The following is a 16,642-nucleotide window of genomic DNA, read 5'->3' as shown; positions in this document are numbered from 1 at the left end:
GATGCACAAATCCACTCCTGAAATCCCTCAAGCTAACAGCATGTGCTCCTTTGAGAGTCACCCATCAAAACTCACTCCAAAACAACTACAAGTGTCCAGACACACCACTGACACCAGCAGCCATCCAAACAGTGGGGCTGCTGAGGTGCTGAGCATCCTGCTCACCTGTCAGCCTGCACTCCCAGTGCTCAGACAGGCTCCCAGCACAAGGGCACTGTGCAGGAAAAGCAGGCACAACACCAGCAACTGGGAAGCACCCAGAGAAGCTGCCTTTAACAGGATAACCCAAACCCTCCCTCCGTTCAGCTGGTCTGGGCTGGCACTTGCAGTTTCCACCTTACTGGTTTCCAGTTACCTGAACATGATGAGTGCAAGAGCATGAGTTGCCTTAGCACACAGGTGTAACACATCCCTGTGCTCTGAGGAAGGGGAAAACCTTTTTTGTCTGATCTTGGCTGATGCTCCCATGGGGTTAGCTTGCTCTTTCTGGGCTACCATGCGCAGGAACTTGGAGATTTGCACAGAGGGATAACAGACTGAGAGTGTACAACTGTGCAAGAAGTTCAACAGGGTTTCTGGAGTCTCTCCATCCGCTAACATTTCCACCTCTAACATTTCCACCTCTAACATAAGCAGTAACATTAGAGAGAAAAGGGGACAACCTTATTGGAAACTAAAAGCAGCTTCAGTCTCTCTTAAAGTAGCATTGCCAGCTTCCAATTCCCCTATAGCTAAGGCATTACTTTAGACCTACTCAGAGAGAGGAGAGACCTTCAAACGTTTTTCTTCCCTGCAAAATTTCTCAAGTATCCTTGTTAAGACATGTCACTTACAAAACCACGAGAACCAATGAACACTTTCTACCTAAAAAGTAAGGAATTGATCAAAAACATCAATCCAAAACTTTTATGTTTCTGAACCCAAAATTTCCCAACTTTACATTTGTATTTTAAGCCTAAATTTGTTGGCTTTATTGGGTTTTTTTAATACCTCAGTAGAGTAGAAAAATGTTACTTGTAATTGGCACTGTTTTGTTTAAAAAAGACCTTCTTGGAGTCCACACTAGAGCCTGTAAATTGCCTCAGTATTACAGACAGAAACAGCACCAGAGCCTAGGCTCAAACCAATGGAGGATTTTAAAGATCAAAGAAGTGCAATAATAATGTAAATAATTCTTTATCTGGATTGCCATCATTCCTGGAAGCCCATGTCATAAACTGATAAAGGACCTGCTATATGAAATGCATTAGAAACCACAGTAGGGGGAAAGGATTTTGGGTTTCCAACCATCACCCAGGACATATGTGTTCCCCTTTGTGGGCAATTCTTCTCCACATGCCCATTCCCACCCTCCACATAGCTGGCATCTGAAAATAAGATCCCCACACAGACAGAATAGACACAGACACTCTGTCTACAGGACAGTCTCCCACCAGACCTAAGAGATTTATTCTTCACTAATGAAACCTCAGCATTCCTGAGAAGCATTCTGGATGTTTGGGGCCAGTTCAGATCCCTTTCTCTCTTTCTCAATCTCAATAAGAAATGAAGATGAAAATTGGCATTTGATTCTCCAAGGTCTGGACAAATATCACAAGGACAACAGGCATGGGACACACATGAAAGCACCCTGAATCTCAGATGCTCTTGCAGTCAGTCACAAAGATTGCAGCCCTTCCCCTGCACTTGCACTGGATCCCTGCTGTCAGGCTGTGTTCCCAAAGCCTTCCCCTGCTCCTTCTTGGGCTTCCTCTGGCTGCTACCTTTTCAAACTCTACATGTAGATTAAAATTTAAAATCAAGATTTTTACAAGTTTTTTAATTGTTGGAGAGAAAAGCTTCAGATCCTGTACACAGTATTTAGTTCTGAAATGGCTATTTAGAGAATATTTAATAAACAGTGGATTTATGGGAGTATCAGCACCGGTGAATGCATAATACCAAGCTTTTTCTTCACAGATGGCATGGTTTCTCCCTTCTCTCCCCATACTTTCTTGGAAGAAAAAGGGACTGTTTCTAGTTTTAAGAAATGTGCAAATGTGCTCAACCGGCTAATGAAGCGAGGTTTTATGCAATGTGTATTTCTTTTAGATTCATGTATTTCCCTTTAATGCACAGTGCTATAAAAAATCCCTTCTCTAATGTACAGCAGGCTGATGAGCTTGCAGACTGCCTGTAGCACACAACAAGTTTTCCAGTCTGGAGCTCCTTTTCAACATTCATCCCAGGGACATCTCAGGAAAGGGCTGAGGCTGAATAAGCTGAGCTGGCAGCAGCACTCTGTTTGCCAATCCTTCTTTACCTTATGGTCCCCTAGTCCTGCCACAAGATGGAAGGACCTGAGAAGTGTTTCCCCATTTTGAGGAAAAGCTACATGAATTAAAAATATTTCTATTACAGAGACTAATGCCTAAGCCACTTGGATATTTTCTTAAACCTCCAGTAAATGTTGATGCTGACTCATGCTAGCAAATACATATTCACTCTTTTTCTTTAAGTTCTTCCAGTGCAGTAAGAGATTATTTAGCACAGCTAAAGATAAAAAGCTATTAGCAAATTTTCACTGACTGTCAGTCCAGGGTCTGGCCTGGCATTTCCATGGCACTAGAGAGGGTCCCTTAAGTAAACAGAGAATCTGTATTATTGAGTGAACCCTCTAAAGTGCAAAGCCATTATTTTTAACATGCACAGGCCTCCTGCCTTACTGGGGCTATTTTATTATGCTCATCTCTCTTTCCTTTGTGTTCTGCTTCCAGTGGCCTCCTTTTCAGATTAAAAATCCAGTCTTTTTTTCACATTGGGAGCAGGGTTTTGTTTTTCACTCCATCTTTAACAGTAGCTGTTGTGAAGGGAAACCCCCAGCAGGTTCCCATTGTGCCAGAGCAGGATGCATTCTGGCTTGAGTCCCAACAAAAAGATGCTAACCATGCCTAACATTTGTTGTGGGGAGAGGCAATGACCTCATTTTAAGGGATGAACTTATGTTACTTCGATTTGGAAATGTGTTCAACAAAGAGAGTCTTTGCAGCAGCATGAGGTGACCTGAGGAAATGGAAGATAACATTTTTGCTTATTTTGATAATGGTAGGCTTACTGCAGCCATTGGCAATATTTTTTCAGGTAGGCTTAACTCTGATGGGCACTAAGCATGATACCAGAAATGGGAGGACCTTGGCATTTCTTAGATTTTGCTCCTATGCTAATTTAGAATTTTCTTCCATGCAAATGTGTTACCCTCACTTGGTAAGCAATGAAATTTTATTCCAAATAAACTACAGGGGGCAATTAACAGCAGTGTCTGAACCACGTGAAATACACCAGCAACATCACTGTCAAGGGGAGATTCTGCACTCATCCTCCAAGAGGCTCTAATCCCTTGTATCTCTCTGGAGCTACTTTTTAACTATGTCACTATTAAAATTTGCAATTGTATCTTCTTTATTAGAAAGAGGGCTGATTGCGCTGGATGAATGATGTTCTCTGTGCAAACAAGTGCTCACACTTTACATACCACACTACCATATGTGTTTTCTTCTGATAAGGATGTACCAGCCTGGGGCCAACTGCTATCTGCAGTTGTGCTGTTAATTACCCTCCAGAGACAGGCTTTTGCTTTTTTTCAGATCACAGCTCTAAACACAACCTGAGGGCAACAGGAAAAGCTCCACTCCTAGTGCCTGACAATTCAGAGGACACATCTTTTGGCTAGGGAAGGCCAGCTGTTTTGAATATGATTGCAAAAAGAGAAGCAATATAATTACTTGTCAAAAAAAGCCAAATTAATCCCTCTAATTGTTTGCCCTATTACACAATTTAATCATCAACTTTCTTTGATCATATTATTGTACTGTGCATGATAAAGCAGCCAAAGATATGATGCTATTTGCAATGTCCCCATAAAAGGCTCTATTCCAACTAGGTAACTACAGGACGTTTTCCACAGGTTAAAAACCACACTGGTATTAGCCTGTGTGAAACTTTCTTCTTGGTCACACTACTGGAGGCTAAACTTCTTTTTTTTCCTGCAAAATATGCATATGAATCTATAACCAACTGCATTTTCAACAACTGAGGCTCCATCCCTGTACAGTGCCCAATCTTATCATGCCTGTAGAGAAAAATGAAATCTTCCCTGAAAAATCACACATCTAAGGAATTAAAAATAAAAGTAGAAAATCACTTTAGATGCAGGTCCTTCCTTCTAGAAATCTTTGGCCAAACTAGGAAAACATTCCTGCCAACAAGCCTCTTTTCCTTACTAGACCACAGGACAAAATGCAGGTTTAGTATAAACCATTTTCAAGATGCCTTGGGGCTTCTCAGAGTCTGTCTGGGCAAAGTGCTGAAAATGCACCCTGTTCCCATGAAAAATGGACCACTTGGAGTGGAAGGTGGTTCAAAAGGACCCAGAGCCTGAGCTGCCAAGGCTGGTAGATCCAAGAACATTTCACAGTTTGCAGTAAAAAGGTGTTTGTGACTGCCCTGAGAGGTCTGGAGTGCATTGTTTGCTTGTGGTGGCAAACACCTGCTGTGAAGCCGTGATGCAGCTTTCTCACTGTGCAAGTTGTTTAGACTTTGTGCATGCAGCCTTCTTCACTCAATTTTTTCAAGTTGAAAATGCCCCTAAAGATGTCATCTCCACATTATTTACTTGCCAACATAGATATTCAACAAATACTTAAGAACAACTTAACTGCAATTCTATACAAAATTACAATCTGACAACCCAACCAAAAGCATAGAACTGAGATCAAACCAGTCCCATAGGGACAAAGTTCAAACAGAAGGTGAAGGTCTACACTATTTCCATATGTTTTGCCAGCTTACAGAGACAAAGTTTTGAGATTTTGAAGCCCAGGTTTGATGTGCCAGCTTCACCTGAAGAATTTTTGAAAATAATTACTGGTATGAATGTATTAAATTAGTAACACCAAAAGCAAAATTGAGGACTAGAAAAATCAATGTACATCTGCAAAACACACAAAATCTTTCTAAATATGCAAGAATAACAAATTACAAGAATAATTTCAGTACGAAAACAACAAGAAGAAGTCTATAAAAAGACAATAAAGGTCTTTAATAATGACTTTTCAGCTATCAGACTGCACTGGATGAAAAGACAAATGACATGGTAAACTGGGACACGTCCTGTTCAAGACCCTAAGACTGGTACAATCCCTGGTTTCACCAGTGAATCACTGTACTCCATTAAAAGTGACAACCAGTGTAAGAATCAGGCCCTTTGTGATCAACTCACATGTATAAATAATGAAAAGGATCTCATGCATTAAAAGGCAAAAGATTTTGGCATTTTAAATTCAAGATTCATTCTCCAGGCTGAAGGTCGCTGCAGCTAGAAGTTTATTTCAAAAATTCTGGAAAGAAACTTCTGAATCCATAATGACTCATCTCTCCCTCTCTTAAGTTTTCCTATCATACATTTACAAGTGAAAAATAAATCACTGGCTTTCATAACTGCTACCACAGTCACAAAGAGCCAGAGAAGGGCTGGATGTGCTTCCAGGGTTTCTTCTCATGTTTATATTCACCTGAAGATAATAACTCTCTTATATGTCAAGTTAGATGAGATGCCATTGATCCCTTCCCTGCTATTTTCCTCTCAGGAGCTGACTACCCAAAGAGCAAGGAGATAATTTCAGCACATCTCAGGCCCAAGTTTAAAGCCACTTCCATGCTAAAATCACTTTCTTCAGATCACTGCATGAATAACATCAGTCAGTCCACCTCCTCATCTCTTTGTGAATATCATTTTAGAATCAGGACCCAAAAAGGATAGGAAAAGAGTTCTGCAACTCTTGTCAAAATATTTTGTAAACTGCTTTTATTTGTCTATAATTTCGGGGGGGGGGGGGGGGGGAAGGAGGGCAATCATGCAAACCTAAATTAGATAATATAATTTACTTTAGAGGGAGAGATGTTATTGGCTATAAAAATATTACGTAAGTATGCTTCAATCAGATGTGGTGGAATTAGTGGTAATACCATGGAGAAAACTCAGTGTCAGGGGAAATGTCATGCACATAAATTTTCCCTAAAAATGCTGTAGAAACTATGGACAAGCTACATAATCTATTAAGAGCTTTCAGTACCATGAATTCATAAGTTTCTACTTAATGCCTGCTTTTGAATTCAACTCTCATTTAAAACCAAATTGATTCTGCCTTGGAACTTTGAAATTCTAACTATCATTAAACAGATTTTGATGATAACTGGTCAAGCCATATCACAAAAAAAAAACCCCCATGCAGACACATACCAATTTACACTATAAGCTTTGCAAACCCCACATATAATTACAATTTATGCCCTTTTAGGTGTTAAAGGAATTTGAATAGTTTTAAAGCTATCTAATAGAGGTCAAAGTTTTTTGGCGGGGAGAGGGGGCATAGAGTTTAGTATTCTTATAAGAATTACAAACATTTATTAGTTTGTGAGTGCCAGTGCACAGGTTTTCATAGCAAGGATTATGAGCCCTATCAGCAGCAAAGAACCTCTTCCCTTCACACACCTGAACACTGTTGAAGAGCTTCTGTCTGGTGAACTCCACATGGCTGATGTGACAGACAGAGAACCTGGGCCAGTGGAAATTATCTAAAGAGCTTCTGAATACTAAGAGATCTCAAGATTTGCAAAACAGTCATAAACTTGCTGCCAGTAAGTTCTGCAGGGGCAGTCGGAGATATCACATAAAGTCTGTCAAAGCAGCTCACTTTAGGAGAGCTTGTGGCATTTACAGAACCAGCTGTCCTGACACCTCCTTGTGAAATAGATAGACCCTGGTACAATGGCAAAGAATCAATGAAACCAAGAAACTAAAGTATTCAAACGTCCTCCTAGAGCCAAAGACTGGCTGAGGTAATTTTTGGCTCAGGAGGAAAAATACCTACCCAGCACTTCCCAAACTCATGAGGGCAATTCCACACAGGAGAGTTAAGAGTCCTCCAATGCAGGAGCTGAGCAACCTGCCAGGAAACAATTTTAATCTTGGCCTGGAGATGCATGAGACCTACTGGGGAATCCCATCAGGGGATACTTCAGGCTGTGCTGGCTTAGCCACCTCCTTCTACAGGAGCTGCAATTTCCTGCTGACTACAACCTGCTGTAACTCGTTTTCCACCTGAGTCTGCTCTTGTGGACCTGACCCAGTAACTCCAGGCCCATTTTGTAACCCACCACACCTCTGTAAACCACAAAGGCAACGCAGAGCAAGTGCTGCACACACTGCAGCCTGTCACTGCTGGAAACACAGAGGAAAACCCTTTCTCCCAGGCGTGGTGCCATGGGACGTGGCCTGCACAGAGCTGTGGGGCTGGGCATGGGTGGCCACCAGCCTCCACCCCTCCCTGCACTCCCCTTCCCCTCCTCTGCCATGATTAAACACTGGCATCCACTGCTGGGAATCTGTGCCGTGGCATGGAAAGCTCTGTCACAGCATTTGTTGGGGCTGTCTGGATGAAAGGTACTCAGTGGGGTGCACAGCAAATGTAAATTAGTTTACAAGTGTTTTGTTCCTCACTCCACGTGTTCTGGATTTGATGATGAGCTTAGATACCAATAGGAAAAGTGCTTTTTCCAGCCCAAGCACCAAAATCTGTGAGCAAAAACCAGAGCCCTGCATCTGTAATCTAAATTTTAAATTCTGAAGTCCTGTCCTAACTTTAATTACTAGATTATGTTCTAAAGCAGAAGGAGGAATCTAAATCTGTTGGAGAAAGGGCACAACCAGCATTCACAGACACAAACAGGTTGAAAACAGTGACAGTGAGAACAACCTTAGCTGTATGGGATCTTTGAGATCAATGCAGGGAGAAAGAAAACACAGAGTTCAGTTTCATTCTGAGAGAAAGTTACCAAATATACAGATAAATCACTGCAGATCAGATGATGCCATTTTCACATGGTGACTTTTCAGTTACAGAGCTGAACTAATACTTTTCTGGTTTTCAAAGTCATTGTGCATTAGAGAGCCAGGATTCAGCAGAACCACCATGAGGAATTGAATATCTCAGGAGAGACTTCAATTTTTTGAACAAAAATACAAACAACAGAACTATTTTAATATTTTACCTCATATTAACCAGATTTGCTAATTTATTTTAATCCAAAAATTATCACTTCCTCTTAGCATCAAAATTAAGTATGTTTGAAAAATACATAACAGTTTAATCAAATATAATGTTATAATACTAGTGAATAAAAACTTTCCAAACTGGCCAAAAAGACTTTACTCCTACTATATTTAACAGAGTAAATTTAGAACTTGTTTTTAATGCTATCATTCAAGTGAAGATCAGTTTCTCACAGAAATAAGCTACAACCAACCATACCAGCCCTATACAGTGAATCCCCCCTAGCATTTGATGGGCCATTACTGTACATTGCTAAAGTATCACCCCTGAACAGCAAATCTACAGCATAAACATGCAGTGAAATGCAGTTTGTTTCTCTCTTGCCTCTCAAATATGCAGGGCAGCCTATGTAAGATTTACATAAGGGATGAAAACAAAACTTATCATGAAGGGAAAAAAAAAAACTTATCAGCAAGGAAAATCATAACACATTTATACTCTGCCCCCTTTCCACTGCTAAACCCCACTTTGCGCGCTGCTATACCTTCCCCACACAATGTACAAATGAACAGAAATAGCAGTTCCTATACAGCTTGTAACAAACCCCTGTAAAGCAAGATATAAATACCATTCTGGTGCAGCAGAGAGGGGCAGAGCATCCTGCAGAGCAGCACATTGCCAACTGCTCCGCTCTCCCAACTGTTGCACACAGAAACTGGAGGGACCGTGGCTACCGGGCTCTGTGCTGCTGAGGCTCACATGAAGCATCAGCAAAGATGTTTATCACCATGAAAATGGATACTACTGTGCTACAAAGTGCAGGAGAGAGTAAATAAAATTCTCAGGACTGAACAATAGAGAGTCTAATCAAGTACCATAAGACATCCAGAGAATAAGAGCTTCACAAAAAATATATCCCAGTAAATGTTTTCACAATTTTGAAACTACTGGTGGAAATAAGCTTACAGAAAGAACATCTTCACTAGAAAACAACCAAAGTTTTCAAAGATGCTTTTTAGCAGAGAACAACATCCGGTCCTGTGCTGACAACAAGTAAAAAAACAACATATACATTTAAAAGGACTCACTGCAGTATTTTTTTCAGAGCACAGAGCTATTGCTGACATGGAAATCAGCTAGCCAACAGCTCTGTTCTGGCACCAGTAGTATTCTAACTAAAAATACTGCCACTAATTGACATTTCCACAAAGCTTCACACTCATCAGTACTAAAAACACAAATCCACTTTCCAGGGAGCCTGGTCTTTGGGTTTTTTCGGTTTTTTTAATTCTGCAGTAGAGTAGCCTAGAGAACTGTTTTGGCTTTGTGATTTTTAACTGTTGCGAATAACCCAAGCTATTGAAGACCCTCTGAACCTAATTCATGGAGTACGGGGATGTCTGTTCACAGCAACTTCCTCACTTGAATTTTTAAATCCCACAGGGAGCACCTTGAAGGTCACTGGGACTCTCTTGGAGTAAGAGTGGTACAGGTGCCTTCTTACAGGTCACTACTAGTACACTACTAGCACGACAGCTGGCTCCTCTGCAAGTTTGATTTACCTGTGGATTGTCAGTAGAAGAGGTGTGTTATTTGAAAAGTACACCTTTAAAGTACAGATTTTAAACTTTTTTTCTAAATATACAAGGTTGCCTAAAAGACTTCAGTTGTTACAAATATCTTAAGGCCCTCATCACAGAAGACAATGTTACAAAATGTGTGTGCAATTTAATCAGAGTCTTCTACAGTGTTCAGAACACAATGTAGCCACTGACAAAACAGAGAACAAATAATTTCAATATTCTACTTGACTGCCACCTCAGCCTATACCATAATCCAGCCATCAGAAAACAAAACACACCAAACAATCCAAAACACACCTCTTCCTACATCTATCTTTGCTTCAAACAATCAAAGACTTAAAACACTAATACAAGAAACTCGATATGCATATTTCACTCATTTCAGAATCCACAAATGCTTACTTGTTCTGGAAAGCATTCTCCCTCTTCCACTGCCATTTTCTGTGGCCAGATATGAAACCTGATGACTCAATTAGTTAACACTTTGGACACTGCACCATTGCTAAAAATAGCAGCCTCAGGAAGTGCTTTTCTTTTTTTTTTTCTTTTCTTTTTTTTTTTTTTTTTTTTTTAAGGAACTAAGCACGGTCACTTGTTACACTTCCCTTGGCGATTTAAATGGCAAAGACAAGTGAATAGAAGACTGTTAAGTTAGTAACAGAGTGTGTCCCAGCATTCCTGGCTCACTTACCATATTTGCTGCCTCCAATCATTCCCCGTGTATGTAATCATGATCTGTGGAATACCCAAAATAGCTGCAGCATCAGCTGATCAGAAAACCACTGCTGCTTGGAATCACTCATGAAACAAGCTTTTGTCATTCTGCTTATCAGCTCTTTCTAATGCAGACTACTTTGAACTATTTCTAAAGGCAACAATAACATCATTTTACACTCCGTGTGTTTTGAATACCACATATGCCTGCCTCCCACTCCATGGTAATTTTATATTTATTCAGATTTTCTGATGACTAATTATGATAGGTTTGTATTGCTGGTTCTAGAGGCTATTTTCATGAACCAAAAGGCTGTTCTCTATGTACTTCAAGTCCTAAACTAGACAGATTAAAAGCAACACCAGGGCAAAATAATTTTGTTTCAGAGGGAAGCCCAGAGAGAGGTTCCTGATTTTAGAAGCAGACTTCTTCCTCTTCAATGGAAGCTATCATCAGCAACAGGAATTTTCTTTGTGCTTCCCTACAGTTACTTACATTAGGAGTGGCTTTAAAGAATGCCCACCTTCTGAGAAAGGGAATATTGAAATCTCTTCAATTCACCACTGAATTGCACTGCAATGATGTGTGACTTGCCTGTCACACATCATGCCTCACACCTGTGAGCTGGAAACAGATATTCTCTGGCACAAAAGAACAGCAAAGTCGAAGAGGAGGAAAATAATCATGGCCTAATATTTTGGTCAGACAAGATAGGCCTAATGTCTCATTTGAGAAGTGTTGAAAGAAAATAAGCTGTATGTAAAACACTACTGGGATAATTTAAATTTTCTAGAAATATATCTCCATGTTTGCATCAATTGGAGTGCAGCCACCAGGGAGGAGCTCTGCACTCTTGATTTTAAACACCAAAGTTGTTATCACACTTGTTATCGCACCAGTTCTCTATGTAGACATCTCTGTATTCAGAAAGTGCAAAATCTGGGGCCCTGGTGCACCAGCCATGCACTCAGGTGGACCTGGCTTGAAAATACCTCATTAATGTCACTGATGATACATTCTATTAACAACTAACCTGTGTTCCTGCACATTTTGCTGATGACATGATAGGATTCATGAGTAAGACCCACTTCTGCCACTGACTGAATACAGAGAAGCCAACAGCTGTCTGCAGAGTGGAGGAGCCTCCTACCTCAATGTAAGTACAAAAGGATGACCAAGCCAGTTTAAATGAATTTACCTCACTGACATATCTGCACAGAGCTCCCTGTAGTAGAGATTTCAATCACTGCCCCACAGCTACCTCAGCAATGCTGTTGCTGCAAGTCACCACGCAAAACAAAGTATCCAGAATATTCAATTTATAAAACTGAATTTTGATTTAGCATTACTGTTAGTTTTGAGGGCTGAGAACTGTAATTTCAAAACAATAAATGCAAATATCCCAGTTCCAGAAAGCCAAGATTACAGGGTTACTATTCATTGTCTGAATTTTTGTTTCTAACTGAAGAAAAGTTGCCTCTAAATAAAGCCCAGGTACCTAAATAGCTTTCTTCTGCCTTTGAAAAGGTGCTTGAGAACAAGGAGAAAGGAAATATGATGATTTCTGTAATAGCATTCAAGGGAATCACATGAAATCTAAAACTTGCCAAATAGGTCTATTTTGTAGATGAAAGGATTAAATTGGGCAGTTTTACAGAAAGTCACAAATCCCTGCAGATGAGCAAGCCACTGTGGGGTGGTGCCCCACGCCGCTGCACTGCAGCTCCTGGCACAGGCCAGTGACACACAACTGGCAATCCCAAAGCCAAGCTGGCAGTGAAGAAAGAACATTTTTAGGGACAAGGATTCCACACGGTCTCTGCTGTTTTGCTGGCGGGCTGTGCCCCTGTTCCTCGGGCAGCCCAGGGCTGTGGCCAGTGCCAGCTTGGTGTGGGTGCCAGCTGCTCCTGCAGGAGCTCCGTGACACCGCTGTCCCCACACTGCCCACTCATTCCTTCTGCTACGGCTGCTTTGCTTGTCCAGTCGCTGGCTCCTGGTTTTCAAGTTCACATCACTGTGATGACACCAGTGGATGACTGACCCAGGCCACTGCCTATTAACCTCCACAAAACCAGCCTGGTTTAGGCTGTGACATTCCCACAAGAGCAGTTGTCCAATTCCCTCTCCATTAATTTTAAAAGAGCAACGATCAGAATTACAAAAGAGAAGCACAAAGAAAAATTTAAATCTGCCAGCACCAAAAAATCATCTCAGCACATTCACATCCATCAATTCAGCTCTGATTACTGACTGCCATAAATCATAGTGACACTGTATTTTCTTTTTTAACCTTGTGAATCCGTTTTAGAGCATTCAGTATGATTTCTCAATGCACGCTATTAACAAAGGGTAATAACAGAAAGGCTCAACACTAATGGCAAAATCAATGTCTTATAGATTTTGGGTAAAATTTCCAGGATCCTTTTATTCCTTTGCATCCTGAATTACATGATCTGCCAATTCCTATAGTAATTCTTAGCTTAGGAAAAAGAAAGGGCCTTGGATACAATCATGTAATTAGCAGAACACGCGAGACAAAAACCGTCTCAACAATCAGCCTCCTCCCCTCCAGAAAAAAAGCAACAAAACCCCTTTACAGTCTCATTAAAATGGCAGATTTGGTACAGATGGAGAATTCTTTTAAACAGAATAGTGGAAACGTCCTTTTACATTATCACTACACTGCTCCCCAACCAGATGGAGTGCTTATGATTACTGGCTTGGAAGTGACTTGCAAACAAAGCAACACATGGCGGAATTCAGCAGAAAGAAAAACATGGTTTGACATGAGATGCAAAACAATATAAATATCTCTCCAAGAAAGGGAGAGGCAAGCTGAAATAGTTACAACCATAATCTGGAGTCACTGGTCCAGATTTTGCAAGGAGAATTTTTTTTTTTTCTGAAACTGTAGTGGATGACATTTCAGACAAAGTCGACAAAGATGAAAAGTCAGCTGAAGCCCACCAGTGCATGGGATTTCTATTTCTGTGGTATTTCAGAAACCCTTTTCAGAGAGCAAATGGTTGGCGAATAGGATCAGTACAGATGTGTGTTCATGCAACTTACACCTATGAAGGGCCCTTAGTTTTAAAAACTTCTTACATCAGAGAAAAAAAATGGTAGTATCTGAGATATTTATTTATATAAAAATTATTTTCTAGTCATTAAAATAATAGCTAATGTGTGCCCCAGATGAGACTTTTAAACAGGAGTACAAGTGCACACCTCTGTGCACACCTAACAGGTTTTTACAAGGCCACTATCAAGATAAAATTTGTTTACATTTAGTCATTTATACTGTAACTGTAGAAATTGTAGGCACATAGAATGTGCAGCCACAGGAACAAAATTCAGAGTTATAAAATGCCAAAAGGATCTGTGTGAATTTTGTATGACTTTTTTTTTTTTAAATGTCTGCTCAACCACCATCCATCATGTAAATACTATGTTTGCTATATTCCCATCTAAATTATGCCAGCTAGATCATTTGCCAAAACATCCACAGAATTAGAATTCTATAGCCAGAAGCATTCATTAATGCAAAAAAAAAAAAAAAAATAAAATGAGGGTAGGAAAGCAATACTCCAAACATTAAATAAGCTGAAGTCACCAAGCCCAACACTTCATCCCCAAAAAAATCTGCCATGCACTTCTCTGTAGTCTACTGCTCTTGAATAGAAGGTATCCACCAATTCTGTAAATCCGTTAACTTTTTTCCTTTACTTTGACAAGGATATCAGCCATCATACAAAATTTAAAGCAGCAAATTCTGTAACTTCTGCTAGAAGATAGTTATAACTTCTCTTTAAAGGCTTTCCCAATGAGTGGACAGGAAGCCTGTGGTCCCATCCTGTTCTTCTTTAGCAGCACATGAGAGCAAACCTCAAAGACTGAAATGCAATCACTATAAAAGGATAGCCTGCCGTAATTTTTCAGAAGTCTCCAAACCCTTCCAAACAGCACAACTCGAAGCCAGCCCTGCTGTGACCTGTGAAATTCAGCCCTTTACAGAGATTCCAAAAGCCTGTGGAGGACACACGGAGGTGCTGCAGTGTTCACTCTGCCAGGATCCCTGGCAGCTCCCGTTACCTCACCCCCAGCGCTCCCCAGAGTATGCCTGAATCCTCAACAGCAAGGCAAAGGGCTCTTGGGATGAGGGACTAAAATAAACGATACATGCAAGGTATGAGTGGTATGCCCATGGCATCTGATCCACAAATCCGCTCCAAGTTCCTTTTTTTAACCCTGCATTGTTCCCTTAAGATATCAGAGTAGAATACGCGTTTCCAGTCGGCCCACATCAGCTTTCTGAAAGAGCACTTTTTGTTTCATTTTCATCCATTAGCTGCAGTTTTCATGCCCAAGTTCTAAAGCTCCTTTAACTTCCAGTGGGCCTGGGATTAAAACATAACCCTTTCCCCTGGGAATAGGAAAAATTGTGACCAACAGGAATATAAACTGTTAGCTAAACCCACAAAAAGGGATCATAAGTCAGTCACGGCTTCCACCACTGAGACTTCAGCAATTTCTCTTCCCCCATCAATACATTGACTCAACATTGAAAAGCATCTTCCACCTGTTCTGTGGAGAAGTGCAATTTTGCAAAACCACTGCCACAGCATCACAGAAATCCCACAATTGTAGAGGTTAAGATAATACTTAACAAGGCAACTTCTTGAACAAGGCAACTTCTTGCTGTCAAGACCACTCTACACTCTTCAGATCATAAAGAGCTAAAAAGAGCAGCAGAACTTAACGATATCGTCCTGTAAGCATCAGGAGAAGCAGCTTCAGTGAAGCCAACCAAAAGCCCTTGGCTTTATTAAGATTTCTTTCCCTCCCACTGATCACCCTAGAGGACATCCATGTCAGTGATTTGCTCTGGACAGCACCTTTGGAAAATACTGAGGTAATAAATCTGCAAAATGGAAGAAGTGTTTGCATAAGCATCATGATGTTACATGATTGACTCCTGAGCAAATTGAGTTGACACCATCATGCTTGAAAAATAACCAGTAAAAGCCAATTAGGAAGGCAAAAAACAAAAGGCAGAGACTCCAGGCAGCCCTGTGTTTAGTCAAACTACAAACCTCACATGAACTCTCATGGAGATGAGGGGAAGAGCAAGGGCAAAGATCTATATATGGAAAGCACAAGGAGACAAGGAAAACACAGTATCAGATCTTCCTATATCATCTTGAAACATTGCTATGTTTGCAATTTCTCTGCTGATTAATCAGATGGCTTGTTGCATGCCATGCATCTTGTTCCAAGTCCTGCTGAAAACTGGGAATTTGTACAAATTGAGTGCAGCAGCTGCCTTGCTCCTTCTTGGAGATACCTCACGGATGCATAGGATTCCAGAAAGTAGTGATTCCCTGTATGAACAGTAGATCTCAGTATTTTCACTAAATACAGAACTTCTATTTGTTAACAGAATATTCTGGTGCTCTTGTGAAATTGGTGGCTGTTGATTGGTCTCCACAGGTGAGTGAACACATAGATAGGCACATAAAAATCACGTGTAAATCATATTATTTCACCACAGCACAGGAAAACAATGAACAGCTCAGAAATAACTTTTTCATTTTTTGTAGAATATTAAAAAACCCCAAAAAAACAACTAGTTGAAAGTGTTAGAGGAATGTTATATAAAATAATATCCATCCATTTGTATATGGCATCCATGTGACAGGAAGTTGGCTCAGGCTCACTCTTCGTCTGGATCGTATTTCTAGCAATTTTCAATATTCCATGACTGCCAGAAGCAAAGAATTAATCATTAAGATTCATGGTGACAACAGCAAAGTATTTCATTGTGAAGTTAAGCACCAGAAATGTGACTGCTGGCAAATTTGCCCTTCCAAACACTCCCTCTCTCTCTTGTCTATTTTTTAGGCTTATTCAGAACATAACCACGATATGAAGCCACCAAACTGCCAGATGGCTTCAAAATGTTCAGACATGACTTCTGCACAAAAATAAAAAATAAAATAAAATAAAAAAAATTTTCTTTCATGTAGTATGTTCCAAAAGCAGCAGTTTTTGGGACACTGAAAATTGGCTGTCTGTAAGACCTTGGCCAAAAAGCCCCCAACCCACAATTAAGATATTTGACTATGCACCTTGATTCTGTTTATTCCTCAAGGACTTTTTAAAGGAACATTTCAAATGAAAACAGAAGGAGGCTCCATTAAAAGAGAAATACAGTAACAACAGACAAGTGTATCCACTAAGCACAGGCACATGAA

At 40.4% G+C, this 16,642-nt stretch overlaps 1 protein-coding gene across 44 annotated transcripts in view; it reads right to left on the bottom strand.

Moving 5' to 3' along the window:
• ANK3 (ankyrin 3) overlaps window positions 1–16,642 on the bottom strand; it is a 335,104-nt gene that overhangs the window by 138,981 nt on the left and 179,481 nt on the right. Inside the window, exon 1 of one of the 44 annotated variants that reach the window (XM_072930935.1) lies at window positions 10,076–16,375. The exons of the other annotated variants lie outside the window; for them this stretch is intronic. Within the exon in view, the coding sequence (XP_072787036.1) occupies window positions 10,076–10,111 (36 nt within the window). The 5' untranslated portion in view covers window positions 10,112–16,375. Of the gene's footprint in view, window positions 1–10,075; window positions 16,376–16,642 lie in introns of those variants that run through there. 44 annotated transcript variants of the gene reach the window in all.

This window comes from Taeniopygia guttata, chromosome 6, assembly GCF_048771995.1.
Source record: "Taeniopygia guttata chromosome 6, bTaeGut7.mat, whole genome shotgun sequence".
Classification (NCBI taxonomy): domain Eukaryota; kingdom Metazoa; phylum Chordata; class Aves; order Passeriformes; family Estrildidae; genus Taeniopygia; species Taeniopygia guttata.
This window is presented reverse-complemented; position numbering and strand designations above follow the sequence as displayed.